Source organism: Haliotis cracherodii, unplaced genomic scaffold (genome assembly GCF_022045235.1).
Source record: "Haliotis cracherodii isolate W230 unplaced genomic scaffold, xgHalCrac1.p SCAF_8, whole genome shotgun sequence".
Classification (NCBI taxonomy): domain Eukaryota; kingdom Metazoa; phylum Mollusca; class Gastropoda; order Lepetellida; family Haliotidae; genus Haliotis; species Haliotis cracherodii.
The window spans coordinates 41,620,905-41,640,173 of NW_027266341.1; the positions used below are offsets into that span (position 1 = coordinate 41,620,905).

The 19,269-nt window shown below is 38.3% G+C and overlaps 1 protein-coding gene across 1 annotated transcript in view; it reads left to right on the forward strand.

The window, feature by feature from the left end:
• The window catches only part of LOC139449468 (von Willebrand factor A domain-containing protein 3B-like), a 521,695-nt gene that overhangs the window by 485,259 nt on the left and 17,167 nt on the right, over window positions 1-19,269 (forward strand). The window contains exons 31-33 of the mRNA XM_071230886.1: window positions 10,327-10,448; window positions 16,581-16,839; window positions 17,175-17,409. Of these exons, the coding sequence (XP_071086987.1) occupies window positions 10,327-10,448; window positions 16,581-16,839; window positions 17,175-17,409 (616 nt within the window). The remainder of the gene's footprint in view (window positions 1-10,326; window positions 10,449-16,580; window positions 16,840-17,174; window positions 17,410-19,269) is intronic.

Here is a 19,269-nt window from a genome sequence, read left to right on the forward strand (position 1 = left end):
TAGAAATGCCATGTACAAGACTGGAATATTTTATCCTGGAAATAGTATAGACGCAACTGACCTCACATACCCAGTGATTTTAGTTGACGTCTCTGGTGCTCAGTTTTAATTGCCTATTATCTTTAAAGAATACAGGTTCACAGCAACAAACCGCACAACAGTATATGCTTGGTTTTCCAATCCAATTCAGTTCTAGCAAAACCAGCTCAACTTGGTGTGCTCTATGGTGTGCTACATCAGGGTGTGTTGTATCTGTTAGTGATCATCTCACAACTGACAAACTTCATAAGTCTGTTTTCTTTTTTCATGTATACTATCACAGACGTATTCTTGCAGATGTAGCCGGGTGTGGTGTGATATGTCCAGCCACTGGGCTGCTAGTCAAAACATGAGGCAGTTCTTGGATGATGATATTTATTTCTTTGTAGCGGATGGTGGGAGGGAAGCTATAAAGAAGAGTCCTCCCTCCATAAAGAGTTCATGCAGAATTGTTATGATTTAATTTAAGCCAAAAAGGAAAAAGATTAATTTATATGGATAAGTGGGGTAGCACATGGTTGAAGCACATGGTTGAAGACGCTGTGCTCAATTAATGTAATACAAAATGTGTGAACTGACAAATATTTAGATATAACAAATTAAAATATAGCTGCAAAGCAGCAATGGCGGGCTCCAAGCTATACTGTGCACAAACGTCCATGTTCGAATCCTCAAAGGGTTTCCTTGTACGAAATCCCTCAAATGTAGGCACCACTTGTAGGGTATCACCGCTACAAAATTGTCGTGTGCCGGGGTGTCCAAGTCTGTTCTTACCCCATTTTTGACCTCGGACATGTTCGAATCCATTAAGGGTTTGCTTGAACCAATTCCGTAACAAAATAGTTACCGGAAATCGCCAAAACGAAATTGGCGTGTTCCAGGGGTGTCCCAAATATTAATCAAATATAACCACCAAAGGTGTTACTTTTAGCATGCAACCAAGAACAAACAATAAGATGCATATGGCACACTAACTTCATGAAAACTTTCAATAGTTTCTGTGGAGAACCTTAAAAGATATGATCTTCAAAGTAAAGTTTCGGTGAAAAAAATGATCAAAATCAAAATCCAATAGGTCCGTCGATATAAAAGATATCCAAAATCGGCTAACAGAGTTTGATGTGCTATGTATGACCATATTCTGACCATTCTCAGAAAGTTTGAAAACATTTCATGCAATGGATTCAGAAGAGTATGCATTTAAAAACAGGTACCCAAAAGACACTGTGAAAACCTTGAATCCAATGTGGCTGCCAAACCACGTGACCAATGACCAAAGTCAAAGAACATAAAATGTCAAGCATCCAAAGCAGCAGACACATCTAAAGTTTGAAAGTAATTGGACAAGCGGTTGCGAAGCAATAGGGCTAAATATAGCTTTAAAAATTGTTTATTTTTCAGTTATCTGCCCTTGGTCTTTGGGCCTACGGCCTTGGAATTTGTGTGGTATCTGGTACATAAGTATCTGGATACACATACAAAATTTGAACGGAATCGAGACAGTGGTTATTATGCTAGCTCTGGTACAAAAATCGGCGGAATAATAATAATATTAAATCGAACGATAGCACTGGGACTCTTCAGCTTTTCGGCTTGGTGACTCTTTAACAGGCTGTAACGTCTTTGTCAGTTGAGCTCCAGTCAAATGGATGAGCGTTCTGAGTTCGTCGAGGCCCGGGTTTATGTCGTATTGCTGAGATAAAGTGCTAAACCTGTTTCCGACCTCGTCCATGTTCGAATCCTGATATGGTTTGCCTGTACCAATGCCGCCAAATGTAATGAACCGCCTGTCAGACATCCCCACATGTGTCCCAGTGTGTTCTTAACCCATGTTTGACTTCGACCATGTTCGAATCCTCAAATGGTTTGCCTGTACCATCGCCGTCAAATGTATTGAACCGCTTGTCAGACATCCCCACATGTGTCCCAGTGTGTTCTTAACCCATGTTTGACTTCGACCATGTTCGAATCCTCAAATGGTTTGCCTGTACCAACACCGTCAAATGTAATGAACCGCTTGTGAGACATCACCACACGTGTCCCAGTGTGTTCTTAACCCATGTTTGACTTCGACCATGTTCGAATCCTCAAATGGTTTGCCTGTACCAACGCCGTCAAATGTAATGAACTGCTTGTGAGACATCCCCACATATGTCCCAGTGTGTTCTTAACCCATGTTTGACATCGACCATGTTCGAATCCACATATGGTTTGCTTGTACCAACTCATGCAAATGATAGTCACCGTTTGCAGGACATCACCGCTACGAAATTGGTATGTGCCAGAGTTAAGCAGTGTGTTCTAAACCCATTTACCACCAAGACAATGTTCGAATCACGATAATCGCCTCTTAAGACAAGCATGGGTTGCTGAAGACCAATTCTAACCCTCATCTTCAAGGGTAGTATACATACTGCAAAAGACACTTGACGGTCAAAGGGAAATAACCCTAGGTTTTCTGAGCGATGTATTCGGTATTTTGTCAATATTACCACCAGGTGGTGTTACTTTTAGCATGCAACCAAGAACAAAATATGATGTACATATGTCCGACTAACTTCATGTGAACTTTCAATGGTTTCTTTGGAGAACCTTACAAGATATGATCTTTGTATAAAGTAAATATTTGGTGAAAGAAATCATCAAAATCAAAATCCAGTAGCGCCGTCAACAAGAAAGATATCCAAAAACGGCTATGCCAATTTGTTGTGTTTTGTATGGAGACAATTCTCAGAAAGATTGAAAGCATTTCATGCAGTGGATTCAGAGGAGATAGTATTTGAAGACAGGTACCCAAAAAACCCTGTGAAAACCTTAAATCCAATATGGCTGCAACTAAAAAAGATATCCAAAAACGGCTATGCCTATTTGTTGTGTTCTGTATGGAGACAATTCTCAGAAAGTTTGAAAGCATTTCATGCAGTGGATTGAGAGGAGATAGTATTTGAAGACAGGTACCCCCAAAACCCTGTAAAAACTTTGAATCCAATATGGCTGCCAAACCACGTGATCAATGACCAAAGTCAAAGAACAAAAAATGTCAAGGAACAGAAGCAGCAGATACATGCAAGGTTTGAAAGTAAACGGACAAACGGTTGTGGAGCAGCAGGGCAATATATATTGTCAAAAATTACTTGTTTTTCAGTTATCTACCCTTGGCCTTTGGGCCTACGGCCTTGGGTTTTTGGCGGAATCTAGTACTCAACGGTTTCCACACACACACAAAATTTGAACAAAATCGGGCCAGTGGTTATTTTGCTAGCGCTGGTACAAAAATCGGCGGAATAATAAATAATAATAATAATAATAAATAATAAATCGAACGATTACAATAGGGCTTCCAGCCTTTCGGCTTGGAGCCCTAATAATAATGCAATTAAATATGTTTTACTTTAATGGAAAGCTGTGATACCCTTTCGGTGGATATATTTGTTTCCAAAGCAGGATGGAAAGAGATAAGAATATTGAAATGTTTCTCACCTGTAAAGAAGAGTCCTCCCTCCATAAAGAGTTCATGCAGAATGCATGAGGAGGGCAGGTGAGAAAGGAAGTTTAAAGAAGTGGACCAAAGGGCCAATCAGAACAAAGGTAGCATCAGACAGGTATTAAAGGAAGTCAAGATGCATCACAGTCACATGAAGTGGTGGACATAGATAGGGGGAAGTCCAGCTGGAGAAATTACAGAGGCTGCAAAAGGGTATCAAGGTTGATGTTAGATGGCTGACATTCAACTGCAGACAAGGACAACATATAATGAACACAGAATGAAGTGATGGTGATAATAGATGAAAATGTATATATGTATATAATGAATACTAGCTATAGGGGGTTATAAGTGGGTGGTACTTATGTGGCTATAACTCATTCAGAGTTAGTACCACCACCCGGCTACACAGACAAAAGTGCACCATTACCACAGGATCAAGCATGGAATGCATCCAATAATCCATACAATTGTTGGGCAAATGAATGTATTCATGGTGAAGTTGCTATTTCTACAAATTCAGATTGGTGCAAGCAGGGGGATAACCATGGCCTATAGGTATTCCATACAGTGGTACATGCTCTGTTAAAGAAGTCAACAATGTTTTACTGAAAAGGGACAGGACTTTTCTTTCTCAAGTAATGAGAGGAGTGATGATCATATGAAGTTTAAGTGTGGTGTCGCTTTCACTGTCAAAAAGGTTGAGCAACCACAAGAAGCTGAAAATGCTTGGGAAAAAATCATAGGATATTTCATGACCTGTTGATCTGCCCTTAAGTGATATCATGATGTACTACTGCATGCTGGTCCTAAAGTAGACTATGTTTTTGGAATATGTCTGTATCGTCACCAAGTAACATTGGACTTAAGATTGGACAAGTGGCAGGTTATAATAATAAAATTGTAATTGCTACTTATAAACAAATACTAGGTATCAATGCAGATCTTAACATCACCTTAATAACTCAACCAAGCGCAGGGGAAACAGGAATACTTAGACCACAGTCACCAACTGTAATTAAACCGTGTTCAGTAATTCAACCAAACGCAGCAGTAACATCGGAACAACCACCACCACCACATATTGTAACCCAAAATCAGCAGCAATCTTTAGCAGCTACATACAACAGTATTGGTCTTGGCGAATAAATTCAGGAGCCAGGATTCAATACTTCCTCACATACCAGGAAGTGCAGATGCAGCTTTCCCACAAACTTTCCTGGAGCTCCTCCTAATGACTTGAAATGCTTTATATCCACTTTTTTTTATGCCATCTTTATCCTTAGATGTAGGTTTAGTTGTGTATCCACTACCACCACCAGTTAAAGTGAGAACCAAAGATGATATAATAAATCCCAATGCAGTTAATATATTGGTAATGGTATAGCATTGTACAAGCTGTACCAATAAACAGTTACCAGACTTCTCAGGGGATGACAAACCTGTTGAGACTTTTGAGGTACATGTACATAATGACCCTGCAAGGTCAAGCTACAGCATTCACCGGGACATTTTCTCCACTGTTCATCACGTAATAATGTTCATGAATCACACAATCATGTAACTAAATGAGCAGAGGATAAAAAGTTTCAGATTTATATCCAAATATTGGTATTTGGTGGTTATGTTGAATTTCCGCAAATGAACTACAAGGGAGATAACTCATCGACCTCTTGTGAAACAACTGGTTTGAGTTGATTCTGAGAGGACCTCATATAGGTCATACTTGTTTCCAACAAGTATTCACATGAATGAAAACGAAACTTGTTATAGCGTTTATTGTCATGTTGATAAGTAGATTCAGACAATAACAAGCAACATTGATATCTAAACTTGCCAAAACATGTCATTTAAGAGATACATATTGATATTTGGTGGTTATATTGGATTTATGCAAATGATTGAGTATTCTATATGCATCCTTGGGTCTACTGTAATCACTGGGAACTACAAGCAACTCTTCTCATACAAATCCTCTGCCTGACCCATCGTTAAGATAACCAATCGACTAATGTTATAAACTGGATCAGATGCATGGCATTGACCTCTCTCGAGTTCACCAGGATGGTATAAATATCTTACACTTACTCTATCTGGAAGTTTTTGTTCTTTACCTCTTGTGGTGCTGAAGATTCAGAAGTCAAAGATTTCATTTAAATAGCATCGGATGGCTTCTTGACAGGTAATTTTGTTACTTCATTATTTATGGCTGATGAAACAGGTGATAAACGTAGCAATTCTGTTGATCTTAACTGATCTGATTTAATTTCAATCCCATATTGATACCAAACAAGCATTCAACAATGTTCAGTTAAATCTTTCAACAATAGCATGGCTACGATGAGCCTCATTTTAGCCACACCTGATTGTAACATTGTGCTTTGGTTATAGTTTAGTTACAGAATCCACTTGAAATAACTTAGGCCATTTTAAGTGTCCATGTTTATATATGCACTCCAGTGCATTAGCAACTTCAGTTGAAACTTTTGAGGTTAATGGTACAGCCTCTTTGTACAGACTAGCTACTTCCACTATAGTATATGTTTTCCTTCTTACCTTATCATGTTGAAGAAACAAGAGGTCAGTCTGATGAACTTAATTAGTTATGGAAATATTAAACTTTTTCCTCGGTATCTATCATGGGATGGGTAAGTACGGGTATATTTGCCATATTGCTTGTTTTTTTAACCAAACTTAGCAAGATCTTTAGATACCTTAGTAGCCGTAGCTAGTTTTTATATTGCTCATTTACCTTTCCAAATCGTCATGGGCTATAATAAATTTTATCCCTTATCAATTAATATTGATCTTCATTTAATACATTAAACTACGTTTATAACGAACTCAAAGGGACAACTAATTTTAATTTGTTATATATGTTGTTCATTATAAGCATATGTACAACATATATACAGCAAATGGACGGGACCAAGAAATAGTTTGTTATATATCCGTCAGTTCGTTATTAGGGTGTTCGTTATAAACGTAGGTTACAGTACAATGAAAAATGTGCATTTTGATAAATGTTTACATATGTATATAACAATGAGCAATTACAGACCAACAAAAGAAAAATTTGAAAAAGGTGTAGAAGTAACAACGCGTGTCGGTCTGACGTTAATTAATGAATATAATTTGCACACCCGTATATGCAAGGGGCTGACGTATGGTTCTCGGTAGGAAGTGACAACTTGGAGACGATGACATTTAGTAAGTAATAAATATAAATGTAAACAGTAATTCATCAGCAGGATGGCAGACGCTCAATGTACACAAAAATGGGGATTAACAATTAGGATTAGCATCTCATAAATAACAGCAATTAAGTGTTTCAAGGCATATAGATGTCATGGCTCCAGGGTAATGAGCCTTTGCAATCAAATGTTCTTCAGACAATAGATGTCATAAATCAGTCGCTATGACAGAAGCATTTACTTTCCAAGACAAAATTATCAAATGGAGAGAATTATTATAAGGTATATATATTTTAACATGAATGTCAACCCATCTGAATAAGGTTTTATTGACATATACGATCAACGGGATTGGACAAATGTTATCCAACTTAGGTGGCCCTTTCCCTATGGTATTTGTACAGACATTGATTATACATATACATACATTCACACATATATATACATACACACACATGTACATACATACATACATACATACATACATACATACATACATACATACATACATACATACATACATACAGTAATAATTAAATAAGTGGAGTAAGATTGAACACAGTTTTAATAGGCTAGCACTTTCAACTCGTAGCACGTACGAGTCTCATCAGGCCATAATTGAATAACAGACATGAAGTAGTAACATATAGTTACGTGACGTCATAACATTTAGGGAAACTATGACGTCACAATATCAAGGTGACAATGGACAAATAACTTACGCCTTTACATTTAACTTAGGCGCGTATTTATGAATGAAATGTTGCTCTTTTTGAAACAATGTAGGTTCATGATCAAAATTTAGCTTATATTGAGGGAAAACTAAAAAGTTGCCACTTCTACATGTACCTGAATGTTCACTGAGTGGAATCATGCGGTTGTGTGGCTGCTTTATTTGTGAAGGGTGAAGATTCATTCTTTTTAATTTAAGTTCTGTCTTTCTGATATACTTTTCATTGCATCCACTACAAACAATTAAGTAAATAACATTTCTAGTATCACAAGTCATATTTTGTTTTACAGTAAATTTAGTGTCCTTTGTAATTTGGACTGAACAGCCTTCAATTATACAGCTGCAAGTAAGGCAACGTTTGTCACCGCACTTAGAAACCTGTGGAGTGATGACAACAGAATCAGATTTAGAACTTGTCAAAATCTTTCTAGGATTTTTGTGTTGTCTTTGGCTGTTGATAATTTTGTATTTGCTCAATATCTTCTCCAATATCTTCACACTTACATATAACACATATTTACACACACACACACTAACATATACAGACATAAACATACCTGTATATATTATGCTTACAGACAGAGGCAGACATACCCATGTATTCATATACATGCATGCTGTTTATATACTAGTGTCGTAATTATTAATTAATAAAATATTCTATACTTATGACAAAGAGTTACTCGAATCTATTAGTCGACATTATATATTTTTTAACGCTGTTGAAGATGAGATCGAGACTTTCAGCCAGAGATTCATCACCGTAGAGAATATTTTGTATTGTACACATAGTTCCAGCTTTTAAAATGTTCGAGAACATGATATTTCTGAGAATAGTGTAATTAGGACATTTAAGAAAGAAGTGTATGTTGTTTTCACATGGGTTTCCACAAGAGCAGGACAAAGAATCAGATAAATGAACTTTGAAGAGATCTGCATTAGGGAACTGCAAGAATGCCTTAGACGTGTATGTAAATTGTTAGCTCTTTGGTTGCCGGTTAAGATGTATGGAGGTGGAGCTGCAATGGTTGTTTTAATCATCTGTTTAAAATTTTACAAGGATGTTACACTTCTGTATTCTGGGGGTAACTCATTCCATAGTTTGATTGAAGAAGGTATAAATGAATGTTGGTATGTAGTGGTTCGCTTATGCGGCATATTCATATTGTTCTTATTTCGTAACTAATCTTTACTAATAGCTGATACTTTTGGTGGTAACATGTCATGTAAATACGATGGACATAGATTATTAACAATACAATTTTTCTATTTTTTCTTCTATCAGATAGTGATTCCCATCCTGTCTCAAAATATAAACTCGATCTTGAAAATTTAGGGAAACCTGTTACTATACGAGCGGCTTTGAGTTGTATCATTTTAAGTTTTTCAGAATTTTCTTAACTGCAGTTATCCCATACCTCTGAAGCATATTCTAATATCATTTTTTAATTTGAAGTTTACACGATATACAGCTTTTCCATTGGACGAGAGGTTGGTCACATGACGTTCATAAGTGTATGAATGACACGATTATACGTTTTTCATGAGACCGTGTTCTTGAAATGACGTAAACACTGACGGACTGGGTAAACCCCTGGGAATTCCTAGCACGAAAACATACATAAGCGTTCTTTCTGATCATTTAGAACCTTTGTTCTTGGTCTCAGCGTTTCAGTATACATTGAGAATTGTCAGAGAGAGTGACTGCATGATTGTTCACGAATATCCTCGCTGTGGCCTATCCTAATGAACAAACGATGAAATGCTCATCGACTCTATTCGTGCCTAGGCTGACGTTGACCGTCTCCAGCAATCTAAGAATTTACCTTAGTGTCTGTTTCGTCATAGGGTATTGTCACGTGTTTGAAAAGTTTGTGGTACTGTATTCTAAAGGTAGGCCAATTTACCTCAGTGTCTGTTTGACGCATCTTAATTCACCTTTCAATGATCGGCCAGTTGATCAATGATGACTAACACATGTAACCGCCACAGGTTCATTAACAACCTCGGAAATCTCTCCCGTCACGTTTATCGTGTCGGCCATTTTGACGTCTTGTACTTGATGTAAATGTATTACGACTCGCTGTCATTGTGACTGACATACTAAGGTAGTTCTTTACAGACCTTTCTCATCTAATGACATCCACACATCCATACCATCCAATCAAGTTGTGCATCCATACGCCCATGTCACCTCTCTTTTTGAGGAACTATTTTACTCCGTGATATAGCTGGTTGTTGTATGGCTGTCAGTGTAAACATGAAGTCACACATACTAAATAAGATTGTGTTTAGATCTTGGCCTACATCCTTTGAGGTAAGAAATTGTGATACAAAAATTATAAGAATTGACCTTCACTTTGTGTGAGTTCATTGGAGTATGAACTTTCATAAGAGTGAGGGCAAGCTCCGACGTTCATACAATGTTAAATAGGCCTTATGAAAACGAGATAGATTTTAAACAGGATTGGTCTGTCAAGTAAATATTTAACGGTTCGTAACAAACTAGTCCTGTAGTCCTTGCCAGACTGCCCAATAGTTAGGGTATCACAAGGACTAGTAGAAATATACCCTATTTTAAGGGTTTTGCTATATGTTATCATTATAAGGACTAGTGGGCTAAAACTGTTAGTTTCTACCACTGTTATGACTTTTCAGAAGATTCAGATTTTTATTAGTTTTAGGTAGGTTATAGTTCATTATCAGGTTATATGATGTGACCAGGCTATAGTGTACTCACACATATTATCAGGTTATTCCAAAATGGAGGTTATTTATGACATAGATTTATGCAAAGAAGACATGCCCCATCATCTAAACTACTACATATTATTTAGTGTTGATGAAGCTAGTACAACAGTTGATTCTGAATGCAGGGAGGACTGTGTTGAACTGCCAGGACTTCAGCTACATGGTGGTTGACAGTACTGGAGAAGCAGAGAGAATTTGGAGAGAAGACATCATTACGGAGTCAGATGATGCAAACCACATCATAAAAGTAAGTTGTAATCAGTTTTCTGCAAATTAGTTTGTTACCAGTTTAGTATAATCTTGGTGTCACATGAGAGTTCTACAAAGGGTGGCTGAAAGGTTCAGAGCCTAACAATGAAGGATGTATAACAGTTTGCATGTATTAAGTACAATACTTGTTATGCTAAAGGAAGCATTTGAACCAAATACACAACCAGGCAGTTTATTTCTGCAGGCATCAAAGTGACTAGCTATTCTCTGTTGATAAAAATGGACAAAAGTGGCTTGTAATATCTGGAATCAACTAAACTCCATTTTCTTCTGGTCATCAGGCTTACTTTCCACCTCATATAATCAGAACTCTCATCCATTACTGAATTAAGTGTATCAACTCCACCTCTGAATTCAGCTTTAGTAATGATTGCAAATGGGCTCATTAAATTCCAATTGATCAGCCCTCATAGATTTTGATCAATGTTTACTTTTGCCATAAGGTCACTTTACCCAGATAAGGAACATAGCCTACTTCGAATAACTAGCAAAGAGAATTTGTTCCAATCCTTTTTCACAAGAGGTTGTTTCAGAGCTCCAGTCATGATGCTCACAAATCAAATGATAAAGTTCTTCTTCAGAGAACTGACTAGTCCTGAGCAGCGAACAGAAAGCCTTCTGTTTCACTTTTCAGGCCAGCCAACCTCATCTAAGCGAAGGACTCTGACCTTCTCAACACACTGCATATAAACTTGATGCAGTGGTCGTTCAGATAGCCTTTCCTTGAAAAACTGAGTCTGGGCCGATTTGATATGGCACTTCACTTGGTTGACAATCATTTACCGTCCAGCAGTACAGAACCATCAACAAAATCAACACTGACATTGAGATTATGTCCCACATCCTTGGCTCCTTTACGAAAACTGTGGAATGCCTTGTTTTCATCGTGAGTCTTGACATGCTTCACAAGAGGATCATCAGACAAATAAATGTGTGCAAAAGTGCACAAAACAATTTTATCAAGAAGAGCCCAAACGCTAATCAAACCATAATTAATTCTCCCGTAATGATTGGTAAATATAGAAATAAAGAAGTTTGTATTTATCATTTTCCATGATGCCCTATTCATATTCAGGGTCGTACCATGGATGGACCTCAGTGTCAAAACTACAAGCATGGCGAAGACTGTAATAAAATGATCAAGCCACTCCATCATGCCGCTCAAGATACTGTGTTTGTGCCAAAGCTGGGCATCCACTGAAAATGTGTTGGACAGTCTCCTTAAGTTCATTACATAATCTACATTTCATATTTACATTTTGATGCAAAATCACACACTGACAGTTTCAAGTGGCAAAATCTGTCAAAATGTTATGACAGGGTATACAGTCATGCCCCATTCTCTTGAACTCCTGGGCACCAGAGATATAGCTAGACTCATCCGTGGATCTACACATCCAACTTGACCTTATAAGAGAAAGCAAATGTACCACATTGTGCATGTTATGTATATAACATTTATACAATAAGCAACAAGAGGCCCATAGGGCCTGCATCGCTCACCTGCATATTTACACAATCATGACAAAATATATATTTGCATTGTACATGTATATAATACTGCAAATATTAATGTAATTTTGACTCTGTCAGCATTTAAAAGGGGTGGATGGCAAATCTGACAGCATGAACGTGTATTTCTCTAGATACAAATGTAGCATAAATATCTGAACTGTTTCCATGTTATGATCCAGAATAAAACATATTAAAGATATTATTCTCTTCATAACAAACAAATGTATACAATGTATCTGTTTATTATAGGTTTGGGATAATATTGGTTTGCATGTTATGGTCAAGGTTCTAACTCCTTTGGGAGTACCGGACAGATGAACAGAAGGGCCAGTCCTGTTAGCATATGTGCATTCCTTTCATTATGCTCTCAATTGTACATATGGTTATATGGTGGGGATCTTATCTGTGTCCAAGTTATAAACTCTTTTTGGCCCCGTCCCTCAGCCCCTGGGGGAAAATCAGCCCCTCCATTAGTACAATTGTGAATTCGCACCACCTGAGAATACTTCCAACCAAATATGGTTGATGTCAATCTCTTAGTTCCAGAGAAAAAGTCATTTAAAGCGATGTTGCCAAATTACCTTTTTAGCCCCACCCCTCAGTCCCCAGGGGGTAGGGTTCAGCCCCTCCATTTCTCCAATTTGAATCGCCACCATTGGAGAATGCTTCCAACCAAATATGGTTCATAACTATCTCTTAGTTCCAGAGAGGAGTGAGTGAGTGAGTGAGTTTGGTTTAACGCCGCTTTTAACAGTATTCCAGTTATATCATGGCGTGTCAGCTTAATGTGGGAGGAAAGGCCGAAGTGATGCAGGTCTCAGAAGTTTACCACTTCGGTGAAACCCACGAGCACGGGTATGGTGCTGACAAACATAGAAACATAATTGGGATAGTTCCAGAGAGGAAGTTGTTTAAAGGAATAACGCCAAAATACTCCTATTTGGCCACGCCCCTCAGCACCTTGGGGGGTCAGCCCCTCCATTTGTACAATTTTGAATCCTCACCACTGGAGAATGCTTCCAACCAAATATGGTTGATATCTATCTCTTAGTTCCAGAGAAGAAGTCGTTTAAAGCAATATAGCTAAATTACCCCTATTTGGCCCTGCCCCTCAGCCCCTTGGGGGGGTCAGCCCACAATTTGTACAATTTTGAATCCCCACCACCTAGGGATGCTTCCAACAAATATGGTTGATATCTATCTCTTAGATTCGGACAAGAAGTCGTTTAAAGCAATATAGCCAAATGACCCCTATTTGACCCCGCCCCTCAGCCCCTTGGGGGGTCAGCCCCACCATTTGTACAATTTTGAATCCCCACCACCTAGGGTTGATTCAGGGATATCTATCTCTTAGTTCCAGAGAAAAAGTCGTTTAATGCAATATAGCTAAATTACCCCTATTTGGGTCAGCTCCACAATTTATACAATTTTGAATCCCCACCACCTAGGGATGCTTCCAGTCAATTTTTTTAAATTTCCAATTAGTGGTTCGGAAGAAGTAGTCGTTTGAATAAATAATTGAAGGACGGACGACTGATACCACGGTATGGCATAAGCTCACCTTGGTCCTTTTGACCCGATGAGCTAATATAGAAGCACTTGTCACATCTACATTTATGCATCTATATGTGTTTCATCATCATTTTGAGTTCAATTGATCAGGGTTAGTTTTAACAGATATTTCTAACTCTGATACAATAAATTAAGATCGAGGCATGTCATAGCAACTGATTTACGACAACCATTGTCTGAAGCACATTTAATTGCAAAGGCTCATTACCCTGGAGCCATGACATCTATATGCCTTGAAACACTTCATTGCTGTTATTTATAAGACTCTAATCCTAATTGTTAATCCCCATTTTTGTGTACATCGACCGTCTGCCATCCTGAACAAGATGTGCAAGTATGGCACTGATGAATTACTGTTTACATTTATATTTATTACTTACTAAATGTCAGGTGACCTCGGCTATATAAGCCTTGGTCCAGAGAGATTGAAAATAAGGAAAGGAGAAAGGTCTTACCCTTAGCCTAGCTAAGGTTAGGCTGGGTGCTCCGGGGCACCTAGACAACAACCACTACCACTATGTGCTGACCTGGCACATAGTGTCTTTTGTATGTATATATCTAAATATATAAAGTAAAACTGTATATACCGCAAGCCATCATCTCCAAGTTGTCACTTCCTACTGAGAACCATACGTTGGCCCCTTGGATATTTATACGAGTATGCAAATTATTCATTAATCAACGTCAGACCACACGCGTTGTTAATTTGGTGGAGCTATCGGGTATGACAGACTTCTTAGTCTGTCCTTTCCTGTACCTCTTTGCAGCATGGCATATGGTTCACAATACTGTAGGAAGTGACAGTCTCTTATTAAAAGGATATACTACCTTCCTGAAGGCCAATCACCAAGAACGAAGAAATGGCCTTAAACAAGATTGAAGAAAGAACAACAAGAACCTCTCCGATCAAGAACAAGTTTTCCGATCCCAGACCTTCCCTGCTCGAATATCTTCGCAACACTGCTAAGACTTCCCCTTCAAGATGTCGTTCCTGCACATGATCTAAGAAAAGAAGTATACACGCCTATCCCACAGAGACCCGACCACAGCCATCTTCATGCAGACCCTGCACAATAAAGAAACCGCCTCAGGGGAAACTACAAGATGGACACTGTGTACAAGATATCTCATGGGGACTTACTAATTTGTGTTTACTTACATGGACTCAATCAAGGATATACATTGTGTGACTTTTGAATAGTGCAACCAGGTATGTTTAATCAAAGCCAGTATGTTAATGCCAAATGTGTCTTTCCAAAATTCAGTTTTGTATATGTGCAATATACTCCAATTTTACATCTTTAGACATGCTAGATCTTTGAAGTTATTTTGTAGGGAATCTTTGAAATGTCTCCAGGCCACGCCAGACATATAGTTGCAGCTAGGGCCCAGACAAACCTAAGCTGTAGGGTTATCGAGTCACACCTTAAAGCTCGACTCGTAATTTCAAAAATCTAAACGACAAAATTTGTCATTTGTTACAAGTTATTAATGTGCACAGTTTGGTACAAAATTGAATGTATTGTCTAGGACTTTGAATTCAGATTAGGGATATTCTAGGGTGAGCCACCCCCACACATATGTTTATCGTATGTCAGTATTAAGTAATTAACAGCACAGCAGTATTCAGCATTTCAGAGTTTGGATGTCCGAATTAAGGATTTTATTTTCTTGGGCATCGCACCCACAATATCTGGGCAAGCTCCGTCAAAGACATTGGAAGAGCAACCATTGTACTTAAAAGGGCAATAAGAACCCACAAGTACCGTTTGAGTCGCGCGGTAAAGTTAGACTCCTGGTTTCAAATTTCTTTATGCGAACTATTTGCTGAGATATTTAATTTGTACTTTTTATGACATTACTCATTATCATTATTCCGTACTTAGTCGCACCGCCAAGCCAGACTCCTGAATCCAAAGAACCTCAAGGATATATTTATTGAATCTGTGCAAAGCGGTAATAACCTTGTAGTGACATTGCACATTAAAAAGATCACTTGGTTAGTTTTCAATCTGGCACTAATCAAATTGGCTAGATGATCACTTTCATACCGTTATTGCATTGATATATTTGTTGCATAAGGATTTCATGTACGGTAACTGATTTTGTTCACATTTGCATGGTTGTTTTTGTTGGAGAAAAAGTTCACACAATTGAATTTGGACTCATGTAAGCTTGGGGTCCAAGCTTCACGTAACGGAGGGAAGTTGTCATAGCGACTGATTTACGACACCCATTGTCTGAAGAACATTTAATTGCAAAGGCTCATTACACTGGAGCCATGACATCTATATGCCTTGAAACACTTCATTGCTGTTATTTATAAGACGCTAATCCTAATTGTTAATCCCCATTTTTGTGTACATTGACCGTCTGCCATCCTGAACGAGATGTGCAAGTATGTTACTGATGAATTACTGTTTACATTTATATTTATTACTTACTAAATGTCAGGTGACCTCGGCTATATAAGCCTTGGTCCAGAGAGATTATTTATATATATTGAAAAGAAAGGAAAGAAGAAAGGTCTTACCCTTATGCCTAGCTAGGGTTAGGCTGGGTGCTTCGGGGCACCTAGACAACAACCACTACCACTATGTGCTGACCTGGCACATAGTGTCCTATGTATATATATATCTACATGTATAAAGTAAAACTGTATATACCGCAAGCCATCGTCTCCAAGTTGTCACTTCCTACTGAGAACCATACGTCGGCCCCTTGCATATACAAGTATGCAAATTATTAATTAATCCACGTCAGACAACACGCGTTGTTAGCAACCAGGATTTCGTAAAGTTTAATTGACTACATCCAGGTGAAACCAGGGATAAATATAGTAATAGTTTGCCAGACTGTGAGCTCGACAAAACCAGTGATTTGACTAATCATTGTTAAAGACAACAGGGTCTGTATATAAATGCAGTTTGAGGTCTGTCTTTGTTGATAATTTTGCTACATAGGTGAGCTAAGAATCAAGGCACATTATTTTGATCAATCAATTTCTCTGCTCCTATTTCAGGTTAATGACACTGTGGTTGGCCTACATCCAAAGTACAGTTTCAGCTATGCTCCTGCCTTCATCGTTGAGCTTCTTCCTCAACTGAAAGTACGCGTTCACTTTTATGACAACAAAATTGCAGTATTGCAACGTGATGAAGTATACAAGATCTCACAAGTTAAGTACAGACATGACGTGAGAGAGATACACAAGTGTGAAAATCAATGGGTTGGACAAGCAGTGGTGGCACGCCATTATCCAACAGGAGTCTATCGTATAGGTAATATTGGTTCTCACAAGTACAAATGTTGTTACAATATATTTATTGAGCACATCAAAGTTTAGATTTAGGCTAATTTAGTAAAATTTATGTGGAATTCACAAAACACATTACCCGGTAGATCATAATAATCAGTAAGCCTTAATATTTTGTACGATGCAATAAATTTGATATACACATTAACAGAAGCATTTCATGTGTATTTCACAGACATGATGATACTGATATTTGAGGATAAAAATCTGGAAATAGTAATTCATCATATTCAATATATTCATAACTAAACATGCAACAGAGGAGGATAGGTGAATTATACTTTTACTTCTCTACTCTAGGCTCAGTTATTGAAAAGGTTCCCGCAAAGCCCAAATACAGGGTAGAGTGGTGTGATGGAACCAGCAGTATGCAGAGTCCAGTGCACATGTTTGGGGCCTTCACACGAAGACACAAGCTGACACTTGGGGAGAGGATACTGGCACTAAGAGATCATGAAGCACTGACCTACCTCCCTGGTCAGATTACTGGCATAGAAGGCAGTAACCTTAAAGTTCAGTTCTGTGATGGAGCAATGTGAGTGTTTAATGATTCCTCGTTGCCTCTCATCATCTAAGCTAGGTTTGAAATCTCACTTTATTTTCCTGTTGGCTTTTATCTAGGTTTAGACTTATTTCATCTAGGTGTAATTTATTACATTCAGAATATCAATAGCTCAATAGTGATTCACAAGGATTACAGCTATAGTCGTCACCTAATACCTTCAAATACCCTACGGGGCGGTCGGGTAGCCTAGTGGTTAAAGCGTTCGCTCGTCATGCCGAAGACTTGGGTTCGATTCCCGACATGTGTACAATATTGTGAAGCCCATTTCTGGTGTCCCCTGCCGTGATATTACTGGAATATTGCTAAAAGGGGCGTAAAACTATACTCACTCATGATCACTCACTCATTCACTCATTCAAATACCCTACCTCTATTACACCATATCCTTAAATTCCTGTTAAGGGCTGATACTCACACGATAATTTAAAAAAAAAGTATTTCAACAGACGTCCTCTTCACTTCCAACATATCTCATAGTTGCAAGGAATCTCATTTCCTTCGCAGAAAATGCAACTGCACATGCGCAAGACTGGAAACCTTCCCTTCTTTCCTGTGTATCCAGATGTAAAGAAGCAAAAGATTGTTCCTCACATCTGAACACTTTGGGTGTCTGTTTCACACTATAATCTTCCCTCACCTCATGTGATAGACAAGACAAGACTAGCTGAGGGCAGTCTAACAGTAGACCGGGGTTATAATAGAAAAGGGGGTGGTCGGGTAGCCTAGTGGTTAAAGCGTTCGCTCGTCACGCCGAAGACCCGGGTTCGATTCCCGACATGGGTACAATGTGTGAAGCCCATTTCTGGTGTCCCCCGCCGTGATATTGCTGGAATATTGCTAAAAGCGGTGTAAAAAAATCATACTCAGTCAGCCATATAATAGAAAAGACCGATCTGGTAATTTGTTAGACAACATATTGTTGGATAAGGCCTTCATCACCAAAGCCGACTTTGTGTGTGGTAAACATCAAGTCACTGGAGATGCCTAGATGCCAGCCATGTAGAGCACTTGAATGCCTAATTCAGGATGCAATTATTGCAATTATCTCTCTATGGAAATGTTTGACTTTACAGTCCGTTTGACTCCAAATGAGAACAATGAATTGCAAAATAACTCGAAATCCAGAAAAGTGTATGAAACATCAATACGGTACTTGCCCATGAATACCCTGTACCCAACAAAATCTGAATTTTGTTTAATTTAAGACCCATGACGGATGAAGTTCTTTAAGAAATTATTATGTAATTTTGTATAGAAATGTGTACTGGACATGTAGGGGGACAAACCATGGAAGGAACAGCGCAAGCACGGTCTGCACGTGCTACACTTGCTACACAGTGACCGTGTTCATTCAAAGACAAGATGCGCTACTCAGCAGATGTTAAACAGTTGATGTTGAATGTGTATGATTTCTTTAGAAGTAAAGCAGAAAGAGCAAAGCCTTTTTATGCAATTAATAAATTCTTGAAAGGAGCTTCAAAAGCTCTTGGTATGTCCCCTCAGAAACTTAAAAATGTTGTTAGTCCACGAGATACAAATAGTCAGGCCAAGGAGGTAGGGAACATGTCAAAACCATGCAAGGTTGATAAATTAGACAGTTTTCAGAGGGATCAAGTCAGATGTGCAATTGTTAAACTACACTCAGAAAATAAGTGCCTGTCCCTAAGAATTTTGAAGAAACACCTTGAAACTGACCATGATTTACGTGTTACAAAGTACAAACTATGGCAGCTGTTGCATACATTTGGTTACAAATACAAAAAGATAACTGGAGAAAATAGGGCTGTGTTGTGTGAACGGTCTGACATTGTTCGTCTCCGAAATCATTAC